Source organism: Protomyctophum bolini, assembly GCF_963924005.1.
Source record: "Protomyctophum bolini genome assembly, chromosome: 7".
NCBI lineage: Eukaryota > Metazoa > Chordata > Actinopteri > Myctophiformes > Myctophidae > Protomyctophum > Protomyctophum bolini.
In genome coordinates this window covers 1,907,653-1,922,819 of record NC_137868.1, presented here as the reverse complement: position 1 = coordinate 1,922,819, position 15,167 = coordinate 1,907,653, and the positions used below count along the sequence as shown (strand labels likewise).

Sequence of the window (15,167 nt, the reverse complement as noted above, 5' to 3'; positions counted from 1 at the left end):
CAGATAACGCAACTCGCTGCGAGCTCGCTGCTCTTCAAAGGGACTCCTCCCAACATGGTTTAAAATGTCTACTCTTTGAATCCATCCCCCTCCCCCACCCGCACCCTCCACGACTTAAAACATGGTTTAAAATGTCTACTCTTTGAATCCATCCCCCTCCCCCACCCGCACCCTCCACGACTTAAAACAAATAATAATAATAATAATAATAAAGAAATGCTTCAGTCATTGTCATTCGCTCCATCCGTAGATGAAAGGCTTCCGTTTCCCACCAAAGGCAGCTTGAAGGAAGATCTGATATTTTTGAAAAAATCGTGAAAATGTGGCTTTTGGATATAATGTTATTTCAGAGCGGACGTTTTAACTCAAATCTTCCCTGGAACAACATATTTTCAGATGGGGGAAGAATATATATTCAAAGACTTGATTGAGGCACATTTTAACGATTTAAAAAAAAAAAAAAAAAAAAAAAAAAAAAAAAGCAGATCTAGCTCCAAGCTCGTAGCGCGGAACCAGCTGTAGTTCTAATAAACGTGTTAGTACTAGTTGATGTACGATATAATCGTTGGCAAATCGGCCATAAAAAAATGAATCGTATCGGAAACAGTCTCAAAATAATCCAGATTATGTTCACAGATATTGATGACGCAATAACAATAAAGTGACCATCATTGGCTCTGTCGCTTTAGCTTTGTGTATTTCTATAATGTCTGAAGGCAGTATAATATATAATATATAATATATAATATTATAATATCTGATCAGATATGACCCTATAATAGTACAGTAGCTGCATCGGAGACAGGTTCACGCTGAATATGCTAAAATAAAGAAGCTGTAATGTTGTCTCTCACATAAGCCCTATAGTCTGTGTGTCTGCCTCCCCAGAGACACGTCGTTAGTTAAACCAGCATAGTGAGTACATTTCTTTTGTTGAAATTAAAAAAAAAACGTTGTGACTTTGTGTTTATGGTTTTAAGCGACGGCGTTAAACGGAGACGTAAGAATTCACACGGTTCTCTTAGCTAGCGCGGTCGGAGGAAACACATGGACTCACTGGCCTTGGAACGTCTCGGGATCCCCCAGGAGGAAGTCACTGATGTTGCTCTGGAGGAGATGGGGAAGTCTGGAGCTCTCTGGTGGAGCTGTTGCCCCCCGCGACCCGACTACGGATAAGCGGTTGTAGATGGATGGATGGATGGATGGATGGATGGTGCCAGAGAGGAGGTTCTGAACCGGGCCTGGTGCCAGAGAGGAGGTTCTGAACCGGGCCTGGTGCCAGAGAGGAGGTTCTGAACCGGGCCTGGTCCCAGAGAGGAGGTTCTGAACCGGGCCTGGTGCCAGAGAGGAGGTTCTAAACCGGGTCTGGTCCCAGCCGGAGGTTCTGAGGAGGGGGGGGAGGCTGCTCTGGGAGGAGGCCAGCCGTTCCGTTCTGTGGCGTCGACACATTCCCAGCGCTCTGAAACTGACCAGGAAACATGAAATTATGAAAACGTCTATTTTGTAATTGTCATTAGCGAACAAGTCGGTGTGTGTGTGTGTGTGTGTGTGTGTGTGTGTGTGTGTGTGTGTGTGTGTGTGTGTGTGTGTGCGCATTACGGACATACACGTACAGACACACACAGAGACTTTTATAGATGGATTTTGTCATATCTGCCATGTTTGTGATCACGAAGCCTAAAATACAAGCAGAAATGCACATCGTAACGTTTCCAGCATCGACGACGCCCCCCTAGTGGTGCCGGATGAGGCTGCGTGGCGGTCAGTCTCACCTGCACGGTGCGCGGCTGATGACGATCCGCCGCCAACGCCTTGATGCTGCTCTGAGGGCCGGCGGGACGCTGCTGGTGGTGGTGGTACAGGACGCCGGTGTCCACGCCCCACACCGGAGGAGGGCGTTGGCCGTTAGCCGCTGCCTCCGCTGGCCCAGAAGACAGCGTTCCGCTCAGGCTCTGGCCTGAGGACACAAAGTTAAGGCCTGGCATGCGGGGAGGAGGAGGAGGAGGAGGAGGAGGAGCAGAAGTAGTAGTAGAAGAAGAAGCTGCGTTCGGAAGGCCCTGGTGGATGTATGCGTGCTGCAGCTGGGGCTGCAGGCCGTGCTGCAGCTGGGGCTGCAGGCCGACTGCAGGCTGCAGGCCGTGCTGCTGTTGGGGCTGCAGGCCGTGGGGCTGCTGGGGCTGCAGGCCGACTGCAGGCTGCAGGCCGTGGGGCTGCAGCTGGGGCTGCAGGCCGTGCTGCTGCTGAGGCTGCAGGCCGACTGCAGGCTGCAGGCCGTGCTGCAGCTGGGGCTGCAGGCCGCTCGGATCCACGTGGAACAACGTGGCGCTGCCGCCGCCTGGGCTTAAGAAGCCATAGCTGTTATTCACTGCAGCCTGATAAGGTTTGGCTACGTAACACAACTGCTGCTGCTGCTGCTGCGTACACTGGACAGGTTGTGGGACGGGGAACGCATGCTGCTGCTGTTGTGGGACTGGGAACGCATGCTGCTGCTGTTGTGGGACTGGGAACGCATGCTGCTGCTGTTGTGGGACTGGGAACGCATGCTGCTGCTGCTGTGGGACTGGGAACGCATGCTGCTGCTGTTGTGGGACTGGGAACGCATGCTGCTGCTGCTGTGGGACTGGGAACGCATGCTGCTGCTGCTGTTGTGGGACTGGGAACGCATGCTGCTGCTGCTGTTGTGGGACTGGGAACGCATGCTGCTGCTGTTGTGGGACTGGGAACGCATGCTGCTGCTGCTGTGGGACTGGGAACGCATGCTGCTGCTGTTGTGGGACTGGGAACGCATGCTGCTGCTGCTGCTGGCATGACTGTTGGTACTGCTGTGGCGTCACTGCAAGTGTCTGTGGATGTGAAGGCTGCTGCTGGCTGCTGTGTGCTTGTTGTTGTGGTTTGTACTGAAATGAATGGGGCAGGGACTGTTGCCGGGACTGGGGCAGGGACTGAGGCAGGGACTGGGGCATGGGTTGTTGCAGGCACTGAGGCAGGGACTGTTGCAGGGACTGTTGCAGGCACTGAGGCAGGGACTGGGGCATGGGTTGTTGCCGGGACTGGGGCAGGGACTGTTGCAGGGACTGTTGCAGGGACTGTTGCAGGCACTGAGGCAGGGACTGTTGCAGGCACTGAGGCAGGGACTGTTGCAGGCACTGAGGCAGGGACTGGGGCAGGGACTGTTGCAGGGACTGGGGCAGGGACTGTTGCAGGGACTGGGGCAGGGACTGTGGCATGGGTTGTTGCATGGACTGTTGCAGGGACTGTTGCAGGGCCTGGGGCAGGGCCTGGGGCAGGGCCTGGGGCAGGGCCTGGGGCAGCTGCAGCGGCTGAGGCAGGGTGTTTTGCTGTTCCTCCCAACAAGAAGTCACGGCCGGCTGTTGGGCCGAGGCCGACTGCTGCCGCGGCGCGGCGGCCGTGCCGCCGCGGTGCTGAAACAGAGCGGCGGACGAGCCGCTGAGGTCCGGACCGCCCAGGACGCCGTCCGCCCGCTGCAGGGACTCCTGCACGTAGGACAGGATGTCCTCGGTGAAGTCGGGGATGGCGTGGTCCAGCGGCTGCTCCAGCTCCACGGACAGGAAGGCGGTGTCCTGCTGGAACAGCTCCAGGTCCTCCCGGCAGATGCCCAGGCTGGTCATGAAGCTCCACAGCTCCGCGTCCTCCTCCGCGGGCGGCGGAGGCCTGCAGCAGCGCTGCTGCAGGCCTCCGCCTCCCGGAGACTCCAGCTTGAACACGGAGCTGTCGGAGAACGTCGACAGGAAGCTCTCCTGCCAGCTGCTGGAGAAGACGCGGCCGCGGCCGCAGTCCCCTCCGCCTCCGCCCGCCGGTCGGGACGACGTGTGGCGCTCGCCGCCGTGACACGGGTAGATGGACTTCATGTCCTGTTTCATCAGCGAGCCCAGCAGAGAGTCTGGGTTCAGCGTGTCCGTTTCCTGCTTTCAAATCAAATCAAAATCAAAATGCATTTGAACCCATTCTGACCCGAGATCAGATTCATACGAGGTTTCCACTGGACACACACTGGTCTGATTAATAGGCAAACGTTTATAAAAAATCACACCAGTGTGAACTGAGTGGTTCAACTCCCCTCTCCCCATGACTCTCTCGCTCTCTCTCTCTGTAATTAGCACTAGGTAACAGTGCAACACTATCTCTCTCTCTCTCTCTCTCTCTCTCTGTTTCTGGCACCACAGCGCCACTTTTGCCCCTACTGGTACTCATAGCCACACACATAGCCACACACGGACATTGCTGTTCCTTGGAGTGGTTGCAACGCTCAAAAATATCAAATTATCCTATACATTCTCTAATTCCGTAGACTTCTTGTAAACGTGTAACAATAATGTAACTCTTGAGAGCGTAACAGTGTAACCAAATGGACCTTTATCGTTACGTTTCCGGGCGTGCACAGTCAAAAGCTCACCTGGTTGTTGTTGGTGGTGGTGGGCGGGGGACTCCCCTCCACCGGGGGCGCTGCAGGGAGGTCGGAGTCGTAAAGCACGGCCTCCCCCTTGGCGTAGGTGAACGGCAGCAGAGCGCTCCTCTTCTTCATGTGTTCCTCTCCCTCCTCGTCCCTAGAAACACACCGCCAAAAAGATTTAACCCTCCTCGTCCCTAGAAACACACCGCCAAAAAGATTTAACCCTCCTGGTCCCTAGAAACACACCGCAAAGATTTAACCTTCCTCGTCCCTAGAAACACACCGCAAAGATTTAACCCTCCTCGTCCCTAGAAACACACCGCAAAGATTTAACCTCCTCGTCCCTAGAAACACACCGCAAAGATTTAACCCTCCTGGTCCCTAGAAACACAACGCAATGATTTAACCTCCTCGTCCCTAGAAACACACCGCAAAGATTTAACCCTCCTCGTCCCTAGAAACACACCGCAAAGATTTAACCCTCCTGGTCCCTAGAAACACACCGCAAAGATTTAACCTCATCGTCCCTAGAAACACACCGCAAAGATTTAACCTCATCGTCCCTAGAAACACACCGCAAAGATTTAACACTCCTCGTCCCTAGAAACACACCGCAAAGATTTAACCCTCCTCGTCCCTAGAAACACACCGCAAAGATTTAACCCTCCTCGTCCCTAGAAACACACCGCCAAAAAGATTTAACCCTCCTGGTCCCTAGAAACACACCGCAAAGATTTAACCCTCCTCGTCCCTAGAAACACACCGCAAAGATTTAACCCACCTCGTCCCTGGAAACACACCGCAAAGATTTAACCCTCCTCGTCCCTAGAAACACACCGCAAAGATTTAACCCTCCTCGTCCCTAGAAACACACCGCAAAGATTTAACCCTCCTGGTCCCTAGAAACACACCGCAAAGATTTAACACTCCTCGTCCCTAGAAACACACCGCAAAGATTTAACCTTCCTCGTCCCTAGAAACACACCGCAAAGATTTAACCCTCCTGGTCCCTAGAAACACACCGCAAAGATTTAACACTCCTCGTCCCTAGAAACACACCGCAAAGAGATTTAACCTCCTCGTCCCTAGAAACACACCGCAAAGATTTAACCCTCCTGGTCCCTAGAAACACACCGCAAAGATTTAACACTCCTCGTCCCTAGAAACACACCGCAAAGATTTAACCCTCCTCGTCCCTAGAAACACACCGCAAAGATTTAACCTTCCTCGTCCCTAGAAACACACCGCAAAGATTTAACCTTCCTCGTCCCTAGAAACACACCGCCAAAAAGATTTAACCCTCCTCGTCCCTAGAAACACACCGCAAAGATTTAACCCACCTCGTCCCTGGAAACACACCGCAAAGATTTAACCCTCCTCGTCCCTAGAAACACACCGCAAAGATTTAACCCTCCTCGTCCCTAGAAACACACCGCAAAGATTTAACCTTCCTCGTCCCTAGAAACACACCGCAAAGATTTAACCTCCTCGTCCCTAGAAACACACCGCAAAGATTTAACCTTCCTCGTCCCTAGAAACACACCGCAAAGATTTAACCTCCTCGTCCCTAGAAACACACCGCAAAGATTTAACCTCCTCGTCCCTAGAAACACACCGCAAAGATTTAACCTTCCTCGTCCCTAGAAACACACCGCAAAGATTTAACCCTCCTCGTCCCTAGAAACACACCGCAAAGATTTAACCCTCCTCGTCCCTAGAAACACACCGCAAAGATTTAACCTTCCTCGTCCCTAGAAACACACCGCAAAGATTTAACCTTCCTCGTCCCTAGCTATATATCTGGTGTTGTGTTTATAGCCATCTAGATATATATCTATTGTCACGACAAGAGTTGTCTTTGTCCGCGGCGTGAAAGTCTTTAAATAAATACTTTCTGAAAAGTCTATGAGGAAAATTAACAGGGATTTATTTTCCGGGTACTCTCGAGGGGGGGAGTCTATATAGTCTATAGGGACCAGGGCACCCCTCTGTAGATTGGTCTATAGCTGCTGGTGAACAGACGTACGTCAGGACCCGCTCGCTGCAGATGATGAAGTCTGGCCGGGCGTTCTTGTAGACGAGGCGAGCGTTGGACTGAACCCACACCCAGCCGTTGTGTTTGGTCAGCAGCCTGAACACCGTCACCCCGCTCTCTCCGGTCTTCATCACTGTGGTGACACACACACACACACACACACACACACACACACACACACACACACACACACACACACACACACACACACACACACACACACACACACACACACACACACACACACACACACACACACACACACACACACACACACACACACACACACACACGCATGGTCAGATCTACAAAGCTCACAACGCGTGGCGCTGCGGCACGTTGTGAGCTTGTAGATCGGCTGTTTTTTTTACCAGCTGCAAGCTGGTCAATATTAGCTTGCCATAGTTCCGACCGGGTAGTACACACTGGAGATCATTTTCTGCTACTGGTTGCCAAGCCTGCATATTTCCAGCCTAACGTGGATTCATTCACAGTTGCTTGCCTGGTTTGGTTTTTGGAGGCTGCTTAGCTTATTTCTGTCACGACAGTTGCCACCACTGGCAACAACCCAACAATTCAACAATTCTTTAGGGTCACTAATATGAGCATAACAGCGGAGCGCAGCTAAAAAGGAGGGGCTGAATGAAGGACCAAAGGGACGTACTGCGCAGGTGGTGCTCGGAGCAGTGCAGCATGTCTCCAGCGTGGACGAACTGGTAGCCGGATCCTCTGTTGCACAACTCTACGTCAGAGTAACCCATGACCACCTTCCCTCTGTGGAGAGAACACGTCATATTTAATATTTACATACATGACCACCTTCCCTCTGCGGAGAGAAGACATATTTAATATTTACATACATGACCACCTTCCCTCTGTGGAGAGAAGACATATTTAATATTTACATACATGACCACCTTCCCTCTGCGGAGAGAAGACATATTTAATATTTACATACATGACCACCTTCCCTCTGTGGAGAGAACACGTCATATTTAATATTTACATACATGACCACCTTCCCTCTGCGGAGAGAAGACATATTTAATATTTACATACATGACCACCTTCCCTCTGTGGAGAGAACACGTCATATTTAATATTTACATACATGACCACCTTCCCTCTGTGGAGAGAAGACGTCATATTTAATATTTACATACATGACCACCTTCCCTCTGTGGAGAGAAGACATCATATTTAATATTTACATACATGACCACCTTCCCTCTGTACAGAGAACACGTCATATTTAATATTTACATACATGACCAGCTTCCCTCTGCGGAGAGAACACGTCATATTTAATATTTACATACATGACCACCTTCCCTCTGTGGAGAGAAGACATATTTAATATTTACATACATGACCACCTTCCCTCTGTGGAGAGAACACGTCATATTTAATATTTACATACATGACCACCTTCCCTCTGTGGAGAGAACACGTCATATTTAATATTTACATACATGACCAGCTTCCCTCTGTGGAGAGAACACGTCATATTTAATATTTACATACATGACCACCTTCCCTCTGTGGAGAGAACACGTCATATTTAATATTTACATACATGACCACCTTCCCTCTGCGGAGAGAACACGTCATATTTAATATTTACATACATGACCACCTTCCCTCTGTGGAGAGAAGACATCATATTTAATATTTACATACATGACCACCTTCCCTCTGCGGAGAGAACACGACATATTTAATATTTACATACATGACCACCTTCCCTCTGTACAGAGAACACGACATATTTAATATTTACATACATGACCAGCTTCCCTCTGTACAGAGAACACGTCATATTTAATATTTACATACATGACCACCTTCCCTCTGTGGAGAGAACACGTCATATTTAATATTTACATACATGACCAGCTTCCCTCTGTACAGAGAACACGTCATATTTAATATTTACATACATGACCACCTTCCCTCTGTGGAGAGAACACGTCATATTTAATATTTACATACATGACCACCTTCCCTCTGTGGAGAGAACACGTCATATTTAATATTTACATACATGACCAGCTTCCCTCTGTACAGAGAACACGTCATATTTAATATTTACATACATGACCAGCTTCCCTCTGTGGAGAGAACACGTCATATTTAATATTTACATACATGACCACCTTCCCTCTGTACAGAGAACACGACATATTTAATATTTACATACATGACCACCTTCCCTCTGTGGAGAGAACACGTCATATTTAATATTTACATACATGACCACCTTCCCTCTGTGGAGAGAACACGTCATATTTAATATTTACATACATGACCAGCTTCCCTCTGTGGAGAGAACACGTCATATTTAATATTTACATGACCACCTTCCCTCTGTGGAGAGAACACGACATATTTAATATTTACATACATGACCACCTTCCCTCTGCGGAGAGAAGACATATTTAATATTTACATACATGACCACCTTCCCTCTGTACAGAGAACACGTCATATTTAATATTTACATACATGACCACCTTCCCTCTGTACAGAGAACACGACATATTTAATATTTACATACATGACCACCTTCCCTCTGTGGAGAGAACACGCCATATTTAATATTTACATACATGACCACCTTCCCTCTGCGGAGAGAACACGTCATATTTAATATTTACATACATGACCAGCTTCCCTCTGCGGAGAGAAGACATATTTAATATTTACATACATGACCAGCTTCCCTTTGTGGAGAGAACACGCCATATTTAATATTTACATACATGACCACCTTCCCTCTGCGGAGAGAACACGCCATATTTTATATTTACATACATGACCACCTTCCCTCTGCGGAGAGAACACGTCATATTTAATATTTACATACATGACCAGCTTCCCTCTGTACAGAGAACACGTCATATTTAATATTTACATACATGACCACCTTCCCTCTGTGGAGAGAACACGCCATATTTAATATTTACATACATGACCAGCTTCCCTCTGTACAGAGAACACGTCATATTTAATATTTACATACATGACCACCTTCCCTCTGCGGAGAGAACACGTCATATTTAATATTTACATACATGACCAGCTTCCCTCTGTACAGAGAACACGTCATATTTAATATTTACATACATGACCACCTTCCCTCTGCGGAGAGAACACGTCATATTTAATATTTACATACATGACCAGCTTCCCTCTGCGGAGAGAAGACATATTTAATATTTACATACATGACCAGCTTCCCTTTGTGGAGAGAACACGCCATATTTAATATTTACATACATGACCACCTTCCCTCTGCGGAGAGAACACGCCATATTTTATATTTACATACATGACCAGCTTCCCTCTGTACAGAGAACACGACATATTTAATATTTACATACATGACCACCTTCCCTCTGTACAGAGAACACGCCATATTTAATATTTACATACATGACCAGCTTCCCTCTGCGGAGAGAACACGTCATATTTAATATTTACATACATGACCACCTTCCCTCTGTGGAGAGAAGACATATTTAATATTTACATACATGACCACCTTCCCTCTGCGGAGAGAAGACATATTTAATATTTACATACATGACCACCTTCCCTCTGTGGAGAGAACACGTCATATTTAATATTTACATGACCAGCTTCCCTCTGTACAGAGAACACGACATATTTAATATTTACATACATGACCACCTTCCCTCTGTGGAGAGAACACGTCATATTTAATATTTACATACATGACCAGCTTCCCTCTGTGGAGAGAACACGTCATATTTAATATTTACATACATGACCACCTTCCCTCTGTGGAGAGAACACGTCATATTTAATATTTACATACATGACCACCTTCCCTCTGCGGAGAGAACACGTCATATTTAATATTTACATACATGACCACCTTCCCTCTGTGGAGAGAACACGTCATATTTCATATTTACATACATGACCACCTTCCCTCTGCGGAGAGAACACGTCATATTTAATATTTACATACATGACCAGCTTCCCTCTGTGGAGAGAAGACATCATATTTAATATTTACATACATGACCACCTTCCCTCTGCGGAGAGAACACGACATATTTAATATTTACATACATGACCACCTTCCCTCTGTACAGAGAACACGACATATTTAATATTTACATACATGACCAGCTTCCCTCTGTACAGAGAACACGTCATATTTAATATTTACATACATGACCACCTTCCCTCTGTGGAGAGAACACGTCATATTTAATATTTACATACATGACCAGCTTCCCTCTGTACAGAGAACACGTCATATTTAATATTTACATACATGACCACCTTCCCTCTGTGGAGAGAACACGTCATATTTAATATTTACATACATGACCACCTTCCCTCTGTGGAGAGAACACGTCATATTTAATATTTACATACATGACCAGCTTCCCTCTGTACAGAGAACACGTCATATTTAATATTTACATACATGACCAGCTTCCCTCTGTGGAGAGAACACGTCATATTTAATATTTACATACATGACCACCTTCCCTCTGTACAGAGAACACGACATATTTAATATTTACATACATGACCACCTTCCCTCTGTGGAGAGAACACGTCATATTTAATATTTACATACATGACCACCTTCCCTCTGTGGAGAGAACACATCATATTTAATATTTACATGACCACCTTCCCTCTGTGGAGAGAACACGACATATTTAATATTTACATACATGACCACCTTCCCTCTGCGGAGAGAAGACATATTTAATATTTACATACATGACCACCTTCCCTCTGTACAGAGAACACGTCATATTTAATATTTACATACATGACCACCTTCCCTCTGTACAGAGAACACGACATATTTAATATTTACATACATGACCACCTTCCCTCTGTGGAGAGAACACGTCATATTTAATATTTACATACATGACCACCTTCCCTCTGTGGAGAGAACACGACATATTTAATATTTACATACATGACCACCTTCCCTCTGTGGAGAGAACACGTCATATTTAATATTTACATACATGACCACCTTCCCTCTGTGGAGAGAAGACATCATATTTAATATTTACATACATGACCACCTTCCCTCTGTGGAGAGAACACGTCATATTTGATATTTACATACATGACCACCTTCCCTCTGTGGAGAGAACACGTCATATTTAATATTTACATACATGACCACCTTCCCTCTGTGGAGAGAACACGTCATATTTAATATTTACATACATGACCACCTTCCCTCTGTGAAGAGAACACGTCATATTTAATATTTACATACATGACCACCTTCCCTCTGCGGAGAGAAGACATATTTAATATTTACATACATGACCACCTTCCCTCTGTACAGAGAACACGTCATATTTAATATTTACATACATGACCACCTTCCCTCTGTACAGAGAACACGACATATTTAATATTTACATACATGACCACCTTCCCTCTGTGGAGAGAACACGTCATATTTAATATTTACATACATGACCACCTTCCCTCTGTACAGAGAACACGTCATATTTGATATTTACATACATGACCACCTTTGCGGTGCAAATATCACCAATTTTGGTTATGTGTGCAACATGACAACTGTTTTAAAGTATGGAACAGTGAAAACTAAAGTCTCTGTAATGTTTATGTTGTACTATTACTAAAAAGAATATCTAAAATAAAGGGATTTAGCTTAAATTTCATTGAAGCTGGGCTGTTTGTTGCCCTGAGTCTAGAATCTAGATCATTGAAGCTGGGCTGTTTGTTGCCCTGAGTCTAGAATCTAGATCATTGAAGCTGGGCTGTTTGTTGCCCTGAGTCTAGATCATTGAAGCTGGGCTGTTTGTTGCCCTGAGTCTAGAATCTAGATCATTGAAGCTGGGCTGTTTGTTGCCCTGAGTCTAGATCATTCTGCCTACTTCCGGTCCAGGACAGCGGACAGTGAGTGGACTGGGGGGCGACAATAAACGAGGGACCAGCGGACTGTGAGGGAACTCACTTGGAGTCGCAGGCCATGGGGGTGAAGTCCAGCTTGTGCTTGGTCTTGAAGAAGAAGTTCTTGGTGCGTATCTCCAGGATGGCGAGCGGCTGCAGCGGCGAGGCCATGGCGAACAGCGCCAGCTGGGGGGGCACCGCCTTGCCCTGCTCGTCCTTCTCCTTCTGCCCGTGGAGGAACTTCAGCCGCCCGTGGAAGTTCAGCGCCTGAACGGAGACACGTGGTAAGGAGGGAGGAGTCACATGGTAAGGAGGGAGGAGTCACATGGTAAGGAGGGAGGAAAGGAGACACATGGTAAGGAGGGAGGAGTCACATGGTAAGGAGGGAGGAGTCACATGGTAAGGAGGGAGGAGTCACATGGTAAGGAGGGAGGGGAGGAGTCACATGGTAAGGAGGGAGGAAAGGAGTCACATGGTAAGGAGGGAGGAGTCACATGGTAAGGAGGGAGGAAAGGAGACACATGGTAAGGAGGGAGGAGTCACATGGTAAGGAGGGAGGAGTCACATGGTAAGGAGGGAGGAGACACATGGTAAGGAGGGAGGAAAGGAGACACATGGTAAGGAGGGAGGAGTCACATGGTAAGGAGGGAGGAAAGGAGACACATGGTAAGGAGGGAGGAGTCACATGGTAAGGAGGGAGGAGTCACATGGTAAGGAGGGAGGAGTCACATGGTAAGGAGGGAGGAGACACATGGTAAGGAGGGAGGAAAGGAGACACATGGTAAGGAGGGAGGAGTCACATGGTAAGGAGGGAGGAAAGGAGACACATGGTAAGGAGGGAGGAGTCACATGGTAAGGAGGGAGGAAAGGAGACACATGGTAAGGAGGGAGGAGTCACATGGTAAGGAGGGAGGAGTCACATGGTAAGGAGGGAGGGGAGGAGTCACATGGTAAGGAGGGAGGAAAGGAGTCACATGGTAAGGAGGGAGGAAAGGAGACACATGGTAAGGAGGGAGGAGTCACATGGTAAGGAGGGAGGAAAGGAGACACATGGTAAGGAGGGAGGAGTCACATGGTAAGGAGGGAGGAGTCACATGGTAAGGAGGGAGGAGACACATGGTAAGGAGGGAGGAAAGGAGACACATGGTAAGGAGGGAGGAGTCACATGGTAAGGAGGGAGGAGTCACATGGTAAGGAGGGAGGAGTCACATGGTAAGGAGGGAGGAGTCACATGGTAAGGAGGGAGGAGACACATGGTAAGGAGGGAGGAAAGGAGACACATGGTAAGGAGGGAGGAGTCACATGGTAAGGAGGGAGGAAAGGAGACACATGGTAAGGAGGGAGGAGACACATGGTAAGGAGGGAGGAGTCACATGGTAAGGAGGGAGGAAAGGAGACACATGGTAAGGAGGGAGGAGTCACATGGTAAGGAGGGAGGAGTCACATGGTAAGGAGGGAGGAGTCACATGGTAAGGAGGGAGGAGTCACATGGTAAGGAGGGAGGAGAGGAGACACATGGTAAGGAGGGAGGAGTCACATGGTAAGGAGGGAGGAGTCACATGGTAAGGAGGGAGGAGTCACATGGTAAGGAGGGAGGAAAGGAGACACATGGTAAGGAGGGAGGAGTCACATGGTAAAGAGGGAGGAGACACATGGTAAGGAGGGAGGAAAGGAGACACATGGTAAGGAGGGAGGAGTCACATGGTAAGGAGGGAGGAAAGGAGACACATGGTAAGGAGGGAGGAAAGGAGACACATGGTAAGGAGGGAGGAATGGAGACACATGGTAAGGAGGGAGGAGTCACATGGTAAGGAGGGAGGAGTCACATGGTAAGGAGGGAGGAGACACATGGTAAGGAGGGAGGAGTCACATGGTAAGGAGGGAGGAGACACATGGAAAGGGAAAAACCTCATGTTTTGCATGAGGTTTGCAAATATTGAGCAGTGGTGCTCAATATTTCATGTCAAGGACCCCAAAAATGATATGCAACAGGCTACGGACCCCCATATTTGAGTTAAAAACGTTCGCTCTAAAATAATATATATTAATTTATTCTTTTTTTATTTATATTTTTATCCCACGATTTTGTAACCCATTTTTCACACCTGTGAATCAATCATCTAATGTGATCCTGGGCTCTACACACCCTCCACCAACCTAGTCTCCATATATGGGGGGCAAGGGGAGAGCAACGGACTTGAACTCATGCTTCCTTCATGCCTGAGTGTCCAAGTTGCTCCTTTACACCTGACAGGGGGGAGTTTCCCTGGTTGGACGTAGCGCGTGGAAGGAACACGTTATTCCAACCAGTTCCTTTCCCCTCCATCAGGCGCCTTGGCTGGCAGTTTAGAGACCAGGATTACTGCATGTTTTTGTGAGGGTACCTACCCTAGGGGACACGGGGAGAACATGTGAGGGTACCTACCCTATGGGACACGGGGAGAACATGTGAGGGTACCTACCCTAGGGGACACAGGGAGAACATGTGAGGGTAGCTACCCTATAGGGGACACGGGGAGAACATGTGAGGGTACCTACCCTAGGGGACACGGGGAGAACATGTGAGGGTATACCTACCCTAAGGGACACGGGGAGAACATGCAAACTCCACACAGAAAGGCCCTTTCGCCAACCCCGCCTTCGGGTATGGGCACTGATGACGCGGAGGAGGAAACACGCCGCCAGCACCCACAGCGTCCCGAGCGGGAATCGAAACCCAGGACCTTCTAGCTGTGAGGCGACAGCACTACCAAGTAATAATATATTACCTATAATATATTA

The 15,167-nt window shown here is 47.9% G+C and overlaps 1 protein-coding gene across 5 annotated transcripts in view; it reads right to left on the bottom strand.

The window, feature by feature from the left end:
- Positions 1–225: 225 nt before the first annotated feature.
- LOC308318115 (uncharacterized protein) overlaps positions 226–15,167 on the bottom strand; it is a 42,052-nt gene continuing 27,110 nt past the window's right edge. The window contains exons 7-13 of one of the 5 annotated variants that reach the window (XM_080767517.1): positions 12,451–12,653; positions 7,111–7,220; positions 6,438–6,579; positions 4,415–4,565; positions 2,472–3,926; positions 1,773–2,423; positions 226–1,465 (exon numbers count right to left, since the gene is read on the bottom strand). In XM_080767517.1, the coding sequence (XP_080623643.1) occupies positions 1,355–1,465; positions 1,773–2,423; positions 2,472–3,926; positions 4,415–4,565; positions 6,438–6,579; positions 7,111–7,220; positions 12,451–12,653 (2,823 nt within the window). In that variant the 3' untranslated portion in view covers positions 226–1,354. Of the gene's footprint in view, positions 1,466–1,772; positions 3,927–4,414; positions 4,566–6,437; positions 6,580–7,110; positions 7,221–12,450; positions 12,654–15,167 lie in introns of all 5 variants that reach the window. The other 4 variants (XM_080767518.1, XM_080767516.1, XM_080767514.1 and 1 more) reach the window with 4 other exon arrangements.